The 14,256-nt window shown below is 37.1% G+C and overlaps 1 protein-coding gene across 2 annotated transcripts; it reads right to left on the bottom strand.

Annotated features, from left to right (window-relative positions):
• Position 1: 1 nt before the first annotated feature.
• LOC121409977 lies at positions 2 to 13,498 on the bottom strand. Of its 2 annotated transcripts, none has more exons than XR_005969257.1 (3): positions 13,279 to 13,498; positions 3,259 to 3,472; positions 2 to 2,104 (listed from the first exon to the last, which is right to left on the bottom strand). XR_005969257.1 is itself a non-coding variant. In XM_041601781.1 (3 exons), the coding sequence occupies exons 1-3, from the start codon at positions 11,047 to 11,049 to the stop codon at positions 1,921 to 1,923; spliced, it is 405 nt and encodes a 134-aa protein (XP_041457715.1). In that variant the 5' UTR covers positions 11,050 to 11,097; the 3' UTR covers positions 2 to 1,920. The 2 variants fall into 2 exon arrangements, 1 of the variants encoding a protein (XP_041457715.1); XM_041601781.1 differs by lacking the exon at positions 13,279 to 13,498 and adding an exon at positions 11,043 to 11,097.
• Between the last annotated feature and the right edge of the window lie 758 nt (positions 13,499 to 14,256).

The raw sequence follows: 14,256 nt of genomic DNA, 5'->3' as shown, positions 1-14,256 counted from the left end.
GCCGTTTCTGCTGCAATATTTGACGCAACTCAAATAGATCAAATATTGTCGCAGAAATTGTCATTTGCCCCTGAAAGTATCTGCGGCAAATATTTGACGCAGCTCAAATAGCTGCATCAAATATTGCCGCAGAAATTGTCATTTGCCGCTGTTTTGAGATTTGCCGCAGAAAATGGGAGTTGCCGCTGCGGCAAATGTTTTATGAAACGGGCCCCAGGTCAATCAAAATATTTTCGAATTCGTGCTGGTGAGCAACACGTTCACTCCCAGCGATAGGGACTTGTTTAAAAATGGCATAGGAAATATGCATTTTCTAAGTATGGTAAACTCAGTAGAATTTAGGTATTAAATTGTGAATGAACTATTGGTAGGTAAGACATGCGTAGAGGATTATTTGTCTTTATCCATTTCTATTTTCCACATTTTTCTTTTGTTTGACTTTATTTTCTAGGGGGAAGCCCCACTCCCCCATTCCTGTGGATGCCAATTGGTTGGGGGCTTGGAATAGTGCAAGTTAAAAGGGTGAACCTGAACTTTATAGATATCAAGAGAGAAAGAATTGGAAAGTTAAAATGAATAAAAAGAAAGATGGAGAGAGTGAGAAAGATGGTGGACTTTCAAGGGGCATTAAAAAATCTCATATTAAAACATCATTTTTGTTTTTGTAATTATTCTATTTACCCAGGGTCAGTCAAAATATTAGCATCCACAGGAGGGTGGGATCCTTCCCGCCTTAAAACTGAAATCTAAAGAAAAGTGTAGAAATGGATAAAAGACAAAGATCCTCTGCGCATGATTTACCAGCAAATGCAGCTCATTCAGAATTTAACTCTTAGAGCACCTAAATTGTACTATAGGCCTACAATATGTGTTTACCATGCTTAGGAAACACATATTTCCTAAGCTATTTTAAAACGAGTCCTACTGCTCGGAAGTGAACAAGTTGCTTCCTTACTCATATTCAAGAACGTTTTGACTAACCTCCTTTTTTAATTGGTTGCTTTGCTCCCTCACATACCCAACAATTTGTTGTCCTCTACATTTCTTCTGCTTGGTCACTTCGCTCCCTCTTACATATTCCTCAAATCTCTTGGCCCCTGCATTTTCCTTCTGTCATTTTGCTCTCTCGCATATATCCCCCCCACAAAATTCTGCTCTGTCGCATTCGCTCCCTCGCACATATCCCAAAATTGTTTTGCCCCACCCTGCATTTTTTTTCTGCTGACAGCCATGTCCTGCCCAACCTCTCTCTCCAATACCTTGAAATGATGGGGGGGGGGGGGTAACTTTAGATATGAGAGTGACCGAACAATTGTAAATCAGTGAAATATTTGACTTTTCTTTTGATTAGTTAATATTTTCTGTGAGAGTGATTATTGCAAAGGATTATACCCCTTTCTGTACACAAAACATACCAGTATTTTGAGAAATAACAACAGAAAAAAGACCACATTCTTCCTGACTGTTCAAATCCTTAAAAAAATAAAATATGGTAATTTTTACTTTCTCAGGCATTCATCACAGGCTCCCCAATTCCTGTCTCTATTTCTCTATCACCCCCATTCTTAATTCATCTTTTTGTCTCTATCCAACAGCTCATTTATAACTGTGGCCTTGTTCTATCCTACATGTATTCTATTCTTCTGTCAGCTTGCCGTCATTCCTACTTTTCACAAACTTTTTTCTCTTCTGACATTCAAATCAGAATGAATATACTGTAAGACATCTTCAAATTCAATGAATTCATTTTTGTTACATGCCCAGTGATAAACGTTTTCATTGAGCTATTTTAAATAATCAGAATCCACACAGCGTAAATTTTTTGTTGTAAAGTTGTGCAAATCAATGTTTGTCCAAACTTAAAAGCAAGTAATGTATAAGGTAGGACTTCTGTGTGGTTTTCAGCCTCTTCTCCAAGTTTTAATACAGTCCATTATTGTTGTTGACTTCCACTTTACCCCTCTTGGACTTTCTGGTATTCAGTAGGAGTGGTCTTCGAGAAATTAAGGTGCTGAAGACTTTGGCACTGGTGTCTTTGCAGTATCTGGGAGGTTGTTTGCTGAATCGAAAAGTCTTTTGGGAAATACCTTGGTTTGGGTGAATTCTGTAGGAGACGAATTAATAAAAAAATAAGAAAAAGAATATTGAACAAAAACAGATACAAGAATGAAAAGATAACTATTCAAAGATAATTTTTCAATCAAATATTCGATTATCCATGAAGAACAATATTCGTTTAGAAATCAAACCTTTTGCAGTGACTTGCAACAAGATAATTTTTTAAAAAATATACATGATATATAAACCCTATCTAGCCCGGGGGGGGGGGGGCTTAATAAACTCCCCTCCCCATCCACATTTTTCATGATAAGTCCACAATGAGAAATGAGGTACCATGATTACTTTTTGGTCAATTCTGCAGAGCTTTTGAGATACCCGGATATTCAGTTACGCAACATTTTATGAGTTTATGTCGGACCAAAAATTGCTCAAAAATATTATTTTGTATACACATTTAATCCAATGGAAATTCTATTTTCAGTCATAATTGACAAATTTATCATTATTCTTGCACTTATTGGTTGAAAATAATCAAATCTTTGCTTTTTATAATCAGAATAGTGCCATGAACAGATCCCATTAAAAAAACTATAAAATACATAAGGCCCCAAAACAAAGAAATACATATGGAATTATAGAAACAATAAAATACATAAGATTAGAAATGTCATTTACCATTTATTTTTGAGCAACTTTGTTAGAAATCATAGAATTTCGGGAATTCTTTAGAGATTAACCTTTAAAACAAAGAATTCTCTATTACGCATAAATTAGCATTACTAATTTATTAACAATAAATAATTTATTAACAATAAATTTTAATGAATTCTGTAACCTTTAGTTCCATGCTTGCAGATTACATTGATGTTGATGTGTGCATTGGTTTTCGTTTTGATCAGAGGCAAGATCTGAAGAGGGGGACCAAAAAAGCCCACCTCCCCCTCCCTGGGCTATGCAATCTCAAAGTAGCCCAGGATTATGAGTTAAACCAAATTTTTAAAAATATATTTATTTAGTAGTTTACTGTAAATACACAGTATAGGCCCGGTCCATGGTTATCCTCCTGATTAGGATAATTTTCATCTCTATTTTGCTACTGAAAATTGAATAATTAAAGCAATGTTCTATCAAAACAAAGGTAGATAAAACAGAATATATATTTCTTTAGAACGCATGTATGATATAGATCCACTGTACCTTCTGAAGACGAGGCGGGAAATCAAATATGGTTGGGACAGCATCCTGTTTAAGACGTATCGTCTGCCCAGGTCAAAGCAAGCATCTTCAAAATGATCAGAACAGAGTACAGAGCTCTTGGAGGAATTCAATGAAGCTCGCTTCATATTGACCATCCTTACTGTGTTACAGTTCCGGTCTTGGTACCGGTTCAGTCCAATGGCTGAATGGGAATCTGCAGCAAATGTAAACACATGTCATAGAATCAATTACACATAATTAAGAAAGTTTGACGTGTCCAAAGGAAACAGATGCCCCCGCAGAATTGTAGTACAAAATGTTTTTTTATTGTTTTATGATGCAATTTTCTGTAAATCAATTAAACTATATACACTAAATAAAATAAGATTTCAGTTCTTGATGTTTTAATAAGAGATTACCACAATTTTGTTTATGAATTTTGAACAGAAAAGTTGATATTTCCCCCAAATTACTAAATCATGGAAATTGAATGCCTACAAAAAAAACACTTTATAAGTAATATGACATTTCATTCCTAATACATGATTATATACGTGTTGTCCCTAGGTATCCTGAGTCTTGTCAATCGAGGGGGGGGGGGGGGCGAGGAGAATTTGCACAATGGAAAAATTGATATACATTGGGTTTCAAAGCTTAATTTCATTTCGGGTAAATCAATATGCTTTATTTCATTTGAATCAATTATACCAATTTTAGGGCATAAAATACAAATTCAATTCAAACCTATAAATATAGCCCTTGAACTACTTATTTTTTTAATTCAGGAATTCTGATCAAATGTATATTAAAAACAATCAGTAGGCCTATATAATGTTTTTAACCCTTATGAGACTGGGGGCTGATTTACCCCTTGTCATATTTTGCAATAAATCCACTGCACAATTTTTTTTACCGCATCACTCACAGACTTACAGCATCACTCACTTTTTCGAGTCTCGCGCAACTTTTGAGACCAAAATTGCGACCCCCTGGTATGTGCTTTCGAAATTACACAACATTTTGGAAGTGCATGCAGACCAAAAGTTGCTGGAAAAATGTGAATTTGCGTACAAATCTATGGAAATAGTGTTTTTAGCCATAATTCAATAAATGTGCCATTATATTTCCTTTTACTGATTAAAATCAATTAATTTCAACTTTTTTACGGTCAAATATGGTCCCCGACTATTTCCATTGAAACAACAATAAACACATAAGAAAATAAGTGTGATGTTGAAATATATTGAGTCTGTGAACCAAAAGTGATCATTTCAGGGGCATTATTTAGTTAATTAGAGCAAACTTTTGATTTTACGCGTAAATTAGCAATGAGATTTAGGCAAAATTTGATTATAGTTTTTTAGAATATACCATGGGTAATGCGTTTGCCAATCATCGCTGTGATCCCATGATTGACTGCCCAGATCATAAAGCCCCCCCCCCCAGTCTTCTTAGGAAATGAAATAGCCCAGTCTATGTAGGTTACTGGTAATGTTTTTTTTTTTTACTTTTTCATTTTTCTTATGTACAGATTTTCAAATTTATTACTAATAGAAATTTTCAGCAATTTCTGAAAATAATGATACAGATACAAATTTTGGCAATGACTCACATTGAGTTGTACATGAAATCAAGTTTTTAAGCAATTCGGAATCTGATAATATGCACTTGTGTATATATCATAACTGCGTAACCATGCATGCATTCCAAAAATAGTCTTGAATGTTGTGTGGCCCTGCCATGTTTACGAATTTATTGTAGATAAAAGTGAGCTAATCACATAGATTTGTTTGTTAAAATGATATTCTTAATATTGATTGCTGTGCAAGATTGAACAGGGAGAAGAGGAACATGACAAAGCAATCAAGAAAGAGTAAAGGGGGAAGAGAAAGAGGATTTATTTATAACACACAAGTAAAAAAAATGTGTTTTAAAACACACTGGTTAAAACGTGCCAACCCGGGCCCCAGTTAACGCGATCAGAAATCCATTCAATATGATTGAACTTAATATCATGCAGAAATCAATACGCATATAAATATAATCAAAAAAATAAATTTTGAACCAACTTGCATAATGAGCTGTGAACTTAGCCTGTATTTTGGTGACATCTACCTACACACCAAATTTTTTTAAATCCATTGAATGTTTTTCAAGTTATTGCGCGGAACCAAGGGGGGGGGGCTGACAGGGGCAACACTTAATGCCCCCTCCGGGCTTCATCTGCAGGGGCATAAAAACTCTAGGCCTACTCATCAGCAGGGGCCGTTTCTCAACACCTGGACAAGTTAGTCCTATTTATCTACCAAACACAGAATTAGTTCCAAAATTACCCAAAAGGATTAACTAGAATCCATTAATATCATATTGATACTATTGGTGGAAAGTACATACCAGACGTAGCCTTAGTCACAAAATAGCAAATTTTCCAAAGTTGCAAAAAATAGAGGCAAAATATGCTTAAAAAGTACTTAAACATGCAGACATGGGCATTAAATTTCTGAGGAAATGAAATTAACACTAATTCATATCATGATAAAAAAAATCACATGTAAGTGGACATTGAGATATTTATCCCAAGATATAAAATTTGAATAGTTTACGTAAGTAAACCATAAGGCTTTCTTCCTAACATGATGGTTTCTAGTGTTGCTGTTGGATGTTTGTGGTCTATATCATGGTTGTTCCACTTTATGTTTGTCATTTTGCCTCCGACGAAGATTCTGCTAGGATCGAAAGCTTAGGCCCCCTTTTGACTCTCTAATTTACTCCATTGGCTCTTTTTTTTTTTTAGATAAGCAGTTTTCAGCAGCTTCTTTTTGCCTTTAACATGATGATAATCAAACAGATTTTCAGGATTCCAAACATCATCAAAAAATATATTATCATGGATTGTTAAACTCTTTAGATACCTAAACGCACAATTTTATGAATGCTATGCGTATATTAGAGGAAGAATTTATTAAAATTTTGATAAGGGTCTGAAAACGAGTCCAATTATGGATGACCTGAAGTGGTAGAATCTTTGTCAATTCAATTATTTTACTACCTTAAATTAACACTTGTTATAATTTCTGTGCATTACAATTACTATTGAATGATTTATCCCACTTGTTTGCTATATAATTCATTTTTCTTTAAATTATTACGTAATAAAATTTTCAAATTTCGAGGCTCATTTGAATGTCACAGTCTATCCACATGATATCACTACATAAAGGACAAGTCCACTCCAACAAAAACTTTATTTGAATAAAAAGAGAAAATTCAACAACCATAACACTGAAAATTTCATCAAAATTGCATGTAAAATAAGAAAGTTATGGCATTCTAAAGTTTCGCTTCATTTCACAAAACAGTTATGCACATCTCGGTCGATATGCAAATGAGAAACTGATGACATCACTCACTATTTCTTTTGTAATCTATTATATGAAATATGAATTATTTTTTATTTCTCGTCATTGTCATGTGAAATGAAGTGTCATTCCTCCCTGAACACGTGGAATTACATTATTTTAACATTTTGTGCTTCAGGCAAGGAGGTCCTAATTGTCAAATTTGTAAAAAATGAAATATTGTATAATTCAAACAATAAAAAAACAAAAGAAATAGTGAGTGACATCATCGACTCTCTCATTTGAATGTAACTGGCTCGTTAATATAACTATTTTGTTCAAAATAAGCGAAACTTTGAAATGTCATTAATTTATTATTTTACATCCGATTTTGATGAAATTTTCAGCATTGTGCTTGTCTGGTCTTTCTCCATTGATTCAAATCAACATTTTTTCTGAGGTGGACTTGACCCTTAAGAAAGAAGTAAGTTATGACAGGTTTGGAGATGTCATAACTATTTGGTCAAGTTGTCCCCGATCTTGGCAAAGAGGGATTCGTGAAACAGTTCGCTAACAGGTAGCTAACTATTTCCAATTTAGTTAAGAAGTTAGAAGACTTAACGGTGTTGAGAAACGGGCCCCAGTCTACGCAAGCAGAACCAAACAGAATCAGTTTGCCACACTCAAATTCCCAATTTGCACTCGCATCAATTATTTAGTTACGTACCTATCATTTTATGATCTAGTGCATAGAACAAATGACCATTTTTTTTAGGTCGGAATGTCAACAATTTTCAGCTCGTGCTTCGCATTCCCATTATTGAAATATGTACCATCCTCATGGTTAAACAGTCCTTAACAGGATCATGCTAGAACACTTATTAAAAATTATGTTCGTGCTTGGCATTCTCAGTAATTATCTAGAACACACACATCTTGTTCAGGATCACAAACGGTGCCTAGAATGTTAAATTTTCAGGACAAAATACATCCTAAATACATATATAAAAGTTCCAAAAAAAGTAAGAAAAAAAATTGCTTGCCTTTGCACTTTTTATATAAGGCCTACGTGATTATTTCATATTGATGTTATTTTATAAGAAACCAACTCGCATATTTAATGACCCAGTGTAGTGGTCCACCCGGATACCCCCAACCAGTAATTGGGAGGAGATACCTGCGGGTCACAGTTCTGTGTGCGCACCCTTGTAGGCGACCCAGATTGGCTGGCTCCTCCAATACGCCTTGGAATGTCTTTAACAGATATATGGCACTATATAAATGCTGTGCATCATCATCTACCAACACACCCAAATTTTAAAAAATCTGATGACTTTTGATAAGATATCGTGAGGAATCCAACTCGCATATTTAATGAGCTGTGATCTTTGACCAGCATATTCCGAATTCGAACTTAGCCTGTATTGGTATCATCTACCTACACACCCAAATTTGTTCAAATAAGTAGAATATTTCATAACTCATAAAAAAGACATTATCATGCGGAAACTAAATTGCATATTTAATGTGTTTTGACCTGCCGACTCCAAATTCAAACTTGGCCTGTACTATCAGAGGGTCGTGTGTTCGAATCCCGCCATGGACTAGCGTCCTTTGGCAAGGCGTTAATCCACTTTGCCACTCTCCACCAGGTGTTAAATGGGTACCTGGTAGGATGTGAAAGCCTATGTATAATGTAGTATGCCTAGCAATTGAGTCTTGGAACTCTTGTTGGAGTGCTCCCCAGGGAGTGGAGAAGGTGCATACATTGTACGCAGGCATACAAGGTTCTGATGACCGTGGTAATACTGAGTCTGGAAAGCGCTTAGTCTCTTAGAGACGTCGTTCCGATGCATTAAGCGCTATATAAATATGTGGAATATTATTATTATTATTACTATGGTGTCATCCACTCCTATGGTGTCACCCACTCCAAGCTGTGGGGAAGTTACACATTGATGCAGAGGTTCGAGCCCTGATCACGTCTTTCGGATTGTGACATTAAAGGTCGGTCCCAGACGTAAATAATCAAACCTGATTGATATACGTCTGTCAAAAACTCAAAATACACACACACACTCCTAGTACCAATGATTAATGTTAATGTTTGGACCTCATAGGCGACATTACCCAAAATATGGGTTGCCGGTTGGACAATGCTGTTCTGAATCTGATTTCAAACCCAAGACTTTGGTAAATGTACGCCTTAATACAAATTGGAGTTATGCGATATGACTTTCATTTGGTGGGAAGACATTTAATACTTTATAAAATTAGTTGAAATTAAAATGGATTATATTAATGCTCACTGTTGGTGAGCATTTCTACACGATCCCCCTATTGAGATTTATAGTAAATATTTTGGAATTATATTAGTTATGCGACCCCTCCCTCATGATGATCACAGCATTATTTGTAATGGGGATATATTTCGTTCATATTCTTGTCTCTTCTTTCTCTTTTTAGCCTTTTTTTTGCTTGTTAAAACCTTTTCATTTTTTTTTGGGGGGGGGGCTTGCCAAATTTTATGTGGGTCAAAATTACATTCATTTTTTTAGTGACAATCTTATTTTTCATTTGTCAAATTTTACGCAAGACAAAATTACCTTCGATCATTATTACAGTTAAAACCTTTTTTTTAATTTTAATTTTTTTTTGGGGGGGGTTGCCAAATATAACATGGACAAAATGACTTTCCCTTTTCTTATTTATTTTTTTGGGGGAGCTTGCCGAATATCACGCGAACGAAATGACTTTCATTTTTAGTGACCATCACTTTACGTGAGACAAAATGACCGGTTTTTTTTAAGTGAGAACCTTTTTTGGGAGTTGTCTAATTGTACTTGAGAAAATTCACCCCACCCCCCCCCCCCTACTTTGGAAAATCTTGGATTTACCTCTAGTTTTAATCATGATTAACCCTAAATAGACTGGGCTATTTCGATGCTAAGAAGATGGGGATTGGGGGCTTGATTCAGCGGCCAGACTACACTCGTACGTTGCAAAAGGCATCGGCGCTGAAATTGGGCTTCATCATGATATTGATCCATTTATTTTTAAAAAACCATCATGTTTTCTGATTGCACGTTTTTGTTTTTTCATGGGAAATTGTCAGGGACTTTATTTTGACCATGAAAAAGATAAAATAAATTGATTTTAAGCAGTAAAAGGAAAAATAATAATACATTTATGAATTTTGGCTAAAAACACTATTTGTATTGGATTTGTACACAAATTCACGTTTTTGAGTAATTTGGGTCTGCATGCACGAACGAAATGTTGCGTAATTTCGAAAGTGTGTACCCGGGGGTCACAATTTTGGTCTCAAAAGTTGTGCGAGACTTGAAAGTAAAAAGTCAGCGAGCAACGCGGTCAAAAAGATTTGCGCGGCGGATTTATCACGAAAAATGTCGAGGGGGGGGGGGGATTCAGTCTTTTTAGGGTTAAGATCATGCGTATACCACGGCAGAGGCGTAAACCGCTGCAGGGGCATGCAGGCTGGCCCTTGATCCCTAGTGGATTTCACCGGAAAAAAAATCCAGATAAGAGAAAAGGAAAGAAAGAGAGAGGGGGGGGAGAAAGGGAAGACTGGGAAATAAACGAAAAGGTCCCCCCCAAAAAAGGAGGGGAAAAGAGAGAAGAAAAAGCGAAATCATTAAAGGGGTGTATATTATAACTTCATTTATAATTGTTTTTCCTTCTTTTATGGGGGGGGTCAAAAAAATAAAAACCTTAACGAAATGTTTTTCTATAATTACATTTAGGTCTACACTCGCGATTTAATAAAAAATAGTAGCCATCTATATACAAATGATGCGTTAGAGTGGGTCAGTAGGAACTCTGTGTACAAGGTAACCACATGCACACAGTTCCACTGACCCACGAAAGAAACCCATGCATCATCTGTTTTATAGAATGGAATTTTTTTTTAATAAACCACAAAAATTAATGATTTACTGGATGCATGATAATTTCATGCGTCCGGTAAATTTAATTTACCGGACACATGATTTTTTTTACCGGACGCATGATTTATTTACTGGACGCATGATTTATTTACCGGATCGATGCATGAAAATTCCAAAATCTAATGCAGAGCGCAGACACTTTGATAACCCTGGACAACATAAATATGGGCTTAACTGGATAATGTTGCCACAAAGATATTGTTATACCCAAAATGCCAGATACAGCTTTGCATTGACTATATCTTGAGCAGTTGAGGCAGCCTCCGACCTCCAATACATGTAGCTGTGTGTGTGTATGCGGGCCGCGCCGGGGGCCAGCGCCTGCCTGGGCCTGCAGTGGATATTTCGCTGTGCACAGCCAGCCCAGGGCAGTATAGATCTAACGTTAGATCGTACATGTATGTCTGGACTTCTCAACTAACGAGTATGTGGGCAGTTTTAATCCCAATGACAATTACGGTACCGTATTTGTACTTACAGATCATTTTGCATCCTTTGATTCATTCTGCTTTGATCGAAATTCAAATTTTGAAAACAAGCGACGGTAACAGTACATGCGCGATGACATCACAATGACCTTTTCGGGCGATTGCTTGTTTACAGTGGATATCGTTGCGTTTTGATTATCGGGATATCGTTCATGCAGCCCAGTAAAATTTTTGCATTGCTCTCAACCAATCAGATTGCAGGGATTTTCTCATCCATTCTATAAAAAGTTTTAAAATTGCTAAAGATCCAGAGATATCAAAACCCACCTGCTGATTTAGCACTGGGGTACACAAGCCAGGGTTATGCCCAGTGCATGCCCCCCGAATGTTCTACGTACAACCAAGATAAAAAAATGAAGGGAATTAAAGAAACCAAAATTAGGAAAAGTGTAAGGTAAGATATCTGTCTCAAATTTAGATTTGCACGAAAGGTTTTTTCTCGCTTGCTTCATTCGCTTGGAACATATAAAGCAACTTTATTCCCACGTGCCATATGTTTCGGCCTCTTTCTTTCTACTATTTCATTTTTTTTACTCATCATGCTCCTGCCACACAGGGGTTTGCCCTAATGCATGAACAATCATTAAAAAATATCATTTTCATACCATGTGACTGGGAATTTTTTGCTCTACCCCTCCCCCTCCTCGATCCCTGTATCGATTTGACTTGACATGGGCCTATACCTGATGTATTCTGCTTCAATATAAAATCATAACGGATAGAACGCCTTGAATACAGGCCAAACAGCCTAACGACACACACACACACACATTGCCGTGTCACGTGACAATCAGTATTAAACGAGGATGTGTACAACCCTATGGCGACAAGGCTAGTCGCAAAAGTTGAGCAAGTTCTGGACGAATAGGCTTCAATACCCCAGAAAAGAAGTAGTATCTAGGGACTAATTAAAAATAGTTTTCTTAATGGAGTTCCATGTTAAAATCTAGTAATTTAAGTCCAACTTTTAATTCGCGTGCACTCACTTTTTTAACACAGGAATTAATAGGCACGGTGCCTAGAGTGTCATCTACCAACACACCTAAATTTAAAAAAAAACAATCAAATATATTTCAATTTATTGCACTGAAACCAAGTGGGGGTGGGGGGGGAGGCAGGCAAATCAATGGACAGGTGGAACGCTTAATGCCCCCTCCGGACTTTGTCTGCGAGAGCATAATTACAGAGGAGCTGAATTTGAAGAGGGCCTGAATCAAGACTGAAACATCGCAATACGTGTAAGTGGAGTAGCCTAGGCTAGGGCACTCACACTAGTACGAGGCCGGGGGGGGGGGGGCACTCAGTATATAATGCATAGTGGGTATGTGCCGCGGAGGGGACCCCCATTTTTACACCCAAATTTCCGTTCCAAGCCAAGGCATAGCATTTTTGTCTTATTGAGAAAAAAACAAAGAAAGCTGCTCCAAGGCAAAGCATTTTGTTCTTATCTAGAAAAAAGAAGAAATTCGCTCCAAAGCTTCGCATATTTTTCGTTACGCCATTCCGGTCGCATTGATCTGCTGCAATTTTGGTGAAAAGCGGCCACAGAGCGCTGTCCGACCATCGTCTCTGAGCGAGCGCACCGGCGGAGGCTGCGCTAGCTGCATCACGGATGCCCGTTCCATAGGGATGCATACGCACGTACTCACACGCTGGCGATCGATCCGTTCCAACTTCCAAGGACCCCCATTTCACAAAATTTTAGTTCCAAACCCCGTTCCGAGGACCCTCCTTTTTACAATACTCCCGCTCCAAGCCCAAGGCCCCGTTTTTGTCTCTCCTGCGGCACACCCCCACCACTTTTTTGTTCAAGTGCCCCGGCCCCGGGGTACGAGGTTAGTGAGGCTGGGTAAACTTGCGCCAAGTTGCGGCCAAGCCCGCCCAACATGCCCAAACTGTTGAATAAATTTGTTATTTCAAATTAAAAAAAAATATATTTGTCATCTGATTTCAATGAAATTTTCAGCATTTTGCTCTGTATGAATTTTACATTATTTGCTAAGTTCTAGGCCAAAATATCTTCAGCCTGTATAATTCCTCACCATTTTAGGTGTGCAGAAAAGACCAATCCCCCCCCCCCTTTGTCTGACTACAGTACACAAACTTGAATACATGGGACTATAATTTTTACAGTACACAGCTTCTTGCAAATGAAAGTAGCAGGTATGGCAACCACTACGATTTCCCATTTTGTTTTCAACGTAATTCAAACATAGCTGAACTTACGAATGCAATGTCCGTCCACATTCTACTAATTAGAGAAGTTGTTTGCAGCTCTTGTTGGCATGAATAACCATGATAACGTGAAATCTAAGCTAAACAGGAAAGGTTCACCAACATGCCGACCTGTGAGTGTGACCGTCCCGCGGCCGGATATCGATCGATCGAAGATCGGCTTGAGCAAGGTGCAGCCAATCAGCGACGATCTCATATACCCTGCCAGAAAGAGGAGACAGAATTATTTTACATGGACGGAATTTTTTGTGATGTGACACAAAATCATTTCGTCGACAGAATTTTTTGTGATGTGACACAAAATCATTTCATCGACGGAATAGATATTCGCATCGCAACGAAATGAATTTTGAGGACGCAATTTTATTTCGTCTCGACGAAATTGATTATAAGTGTGACACAAAATAAATTTCGTATACGAAATCACACTGCATCATGACGAAATGAATTTCGTTGGAGTGAAACACAAATTTTCCTACAGAATTTTCCTTTGAACACTTGGGGTGCCATTTCGTTAGATCAAAATTCATTTCGTGTGTACGAAATAAATTTTGTGGACGAAATTACATTTTGTCTCGACGAAAATTTATTTTGTGTGACAAGAATAATTTCGTATACGAAATAAAATTGCATCATGACGAAATCATTTTCATATGAACAAAAAACTTTTGTGTACGGAATGGCGTGAATTGGACGGAGTATGGCACGCCAAAAAAAGTTTGTGGACGCAATTACATTTCGTCTAGACGAAATTTTTTTCGTTGAGACAAAATTAATTTTGTGTGACACAAAATAAATTTCGTGTACGAAATAAAACAGCGTCATGACGAAAAGATTTTCGTCTGAATAAAAAACACATTTTGTGTACGGAATTGCTTGAATTGCACAGAATATACTGGCGGACACTTGGCGCCCCATAGTACACAAGCAATCGTCCGAAAAAGGTCATTGTGATGTCATCGCGCATGT

The sequence above is a fragment of the Lytechinus variegatus genome, chromosome 1 (assembly GCF_018143015.1).
Source record: "Lytechinus variegatus isolate NC3 chromosome 1, Lvar_3.0, whole genome shotgun sequence".
Taxonomy (NCBI): Eukaryota; Metazoa; Echinodermata; class Echinoidea; order Temnopleuroida; family Toxopneustidae; genus Lytechinus; species Lytechinus variegatus.
Note: the sequence above shows the minus strand (reverse complement) of the source record. Positions and strands in the feature narration are given on the sequence as shown.

Excerpts from the sequence above, each read along its gene's own strand:
- LOC121409977 (XM_041601781.1), bottom strand. Across the intron at positions 2,105-3,258 it reads TCCCGCCTCGTCTTCAGAAG|AATTCACCCAAACCAAGGTA; the intron begins GTACAGTGGATC and ends CGTCTCCTACAG.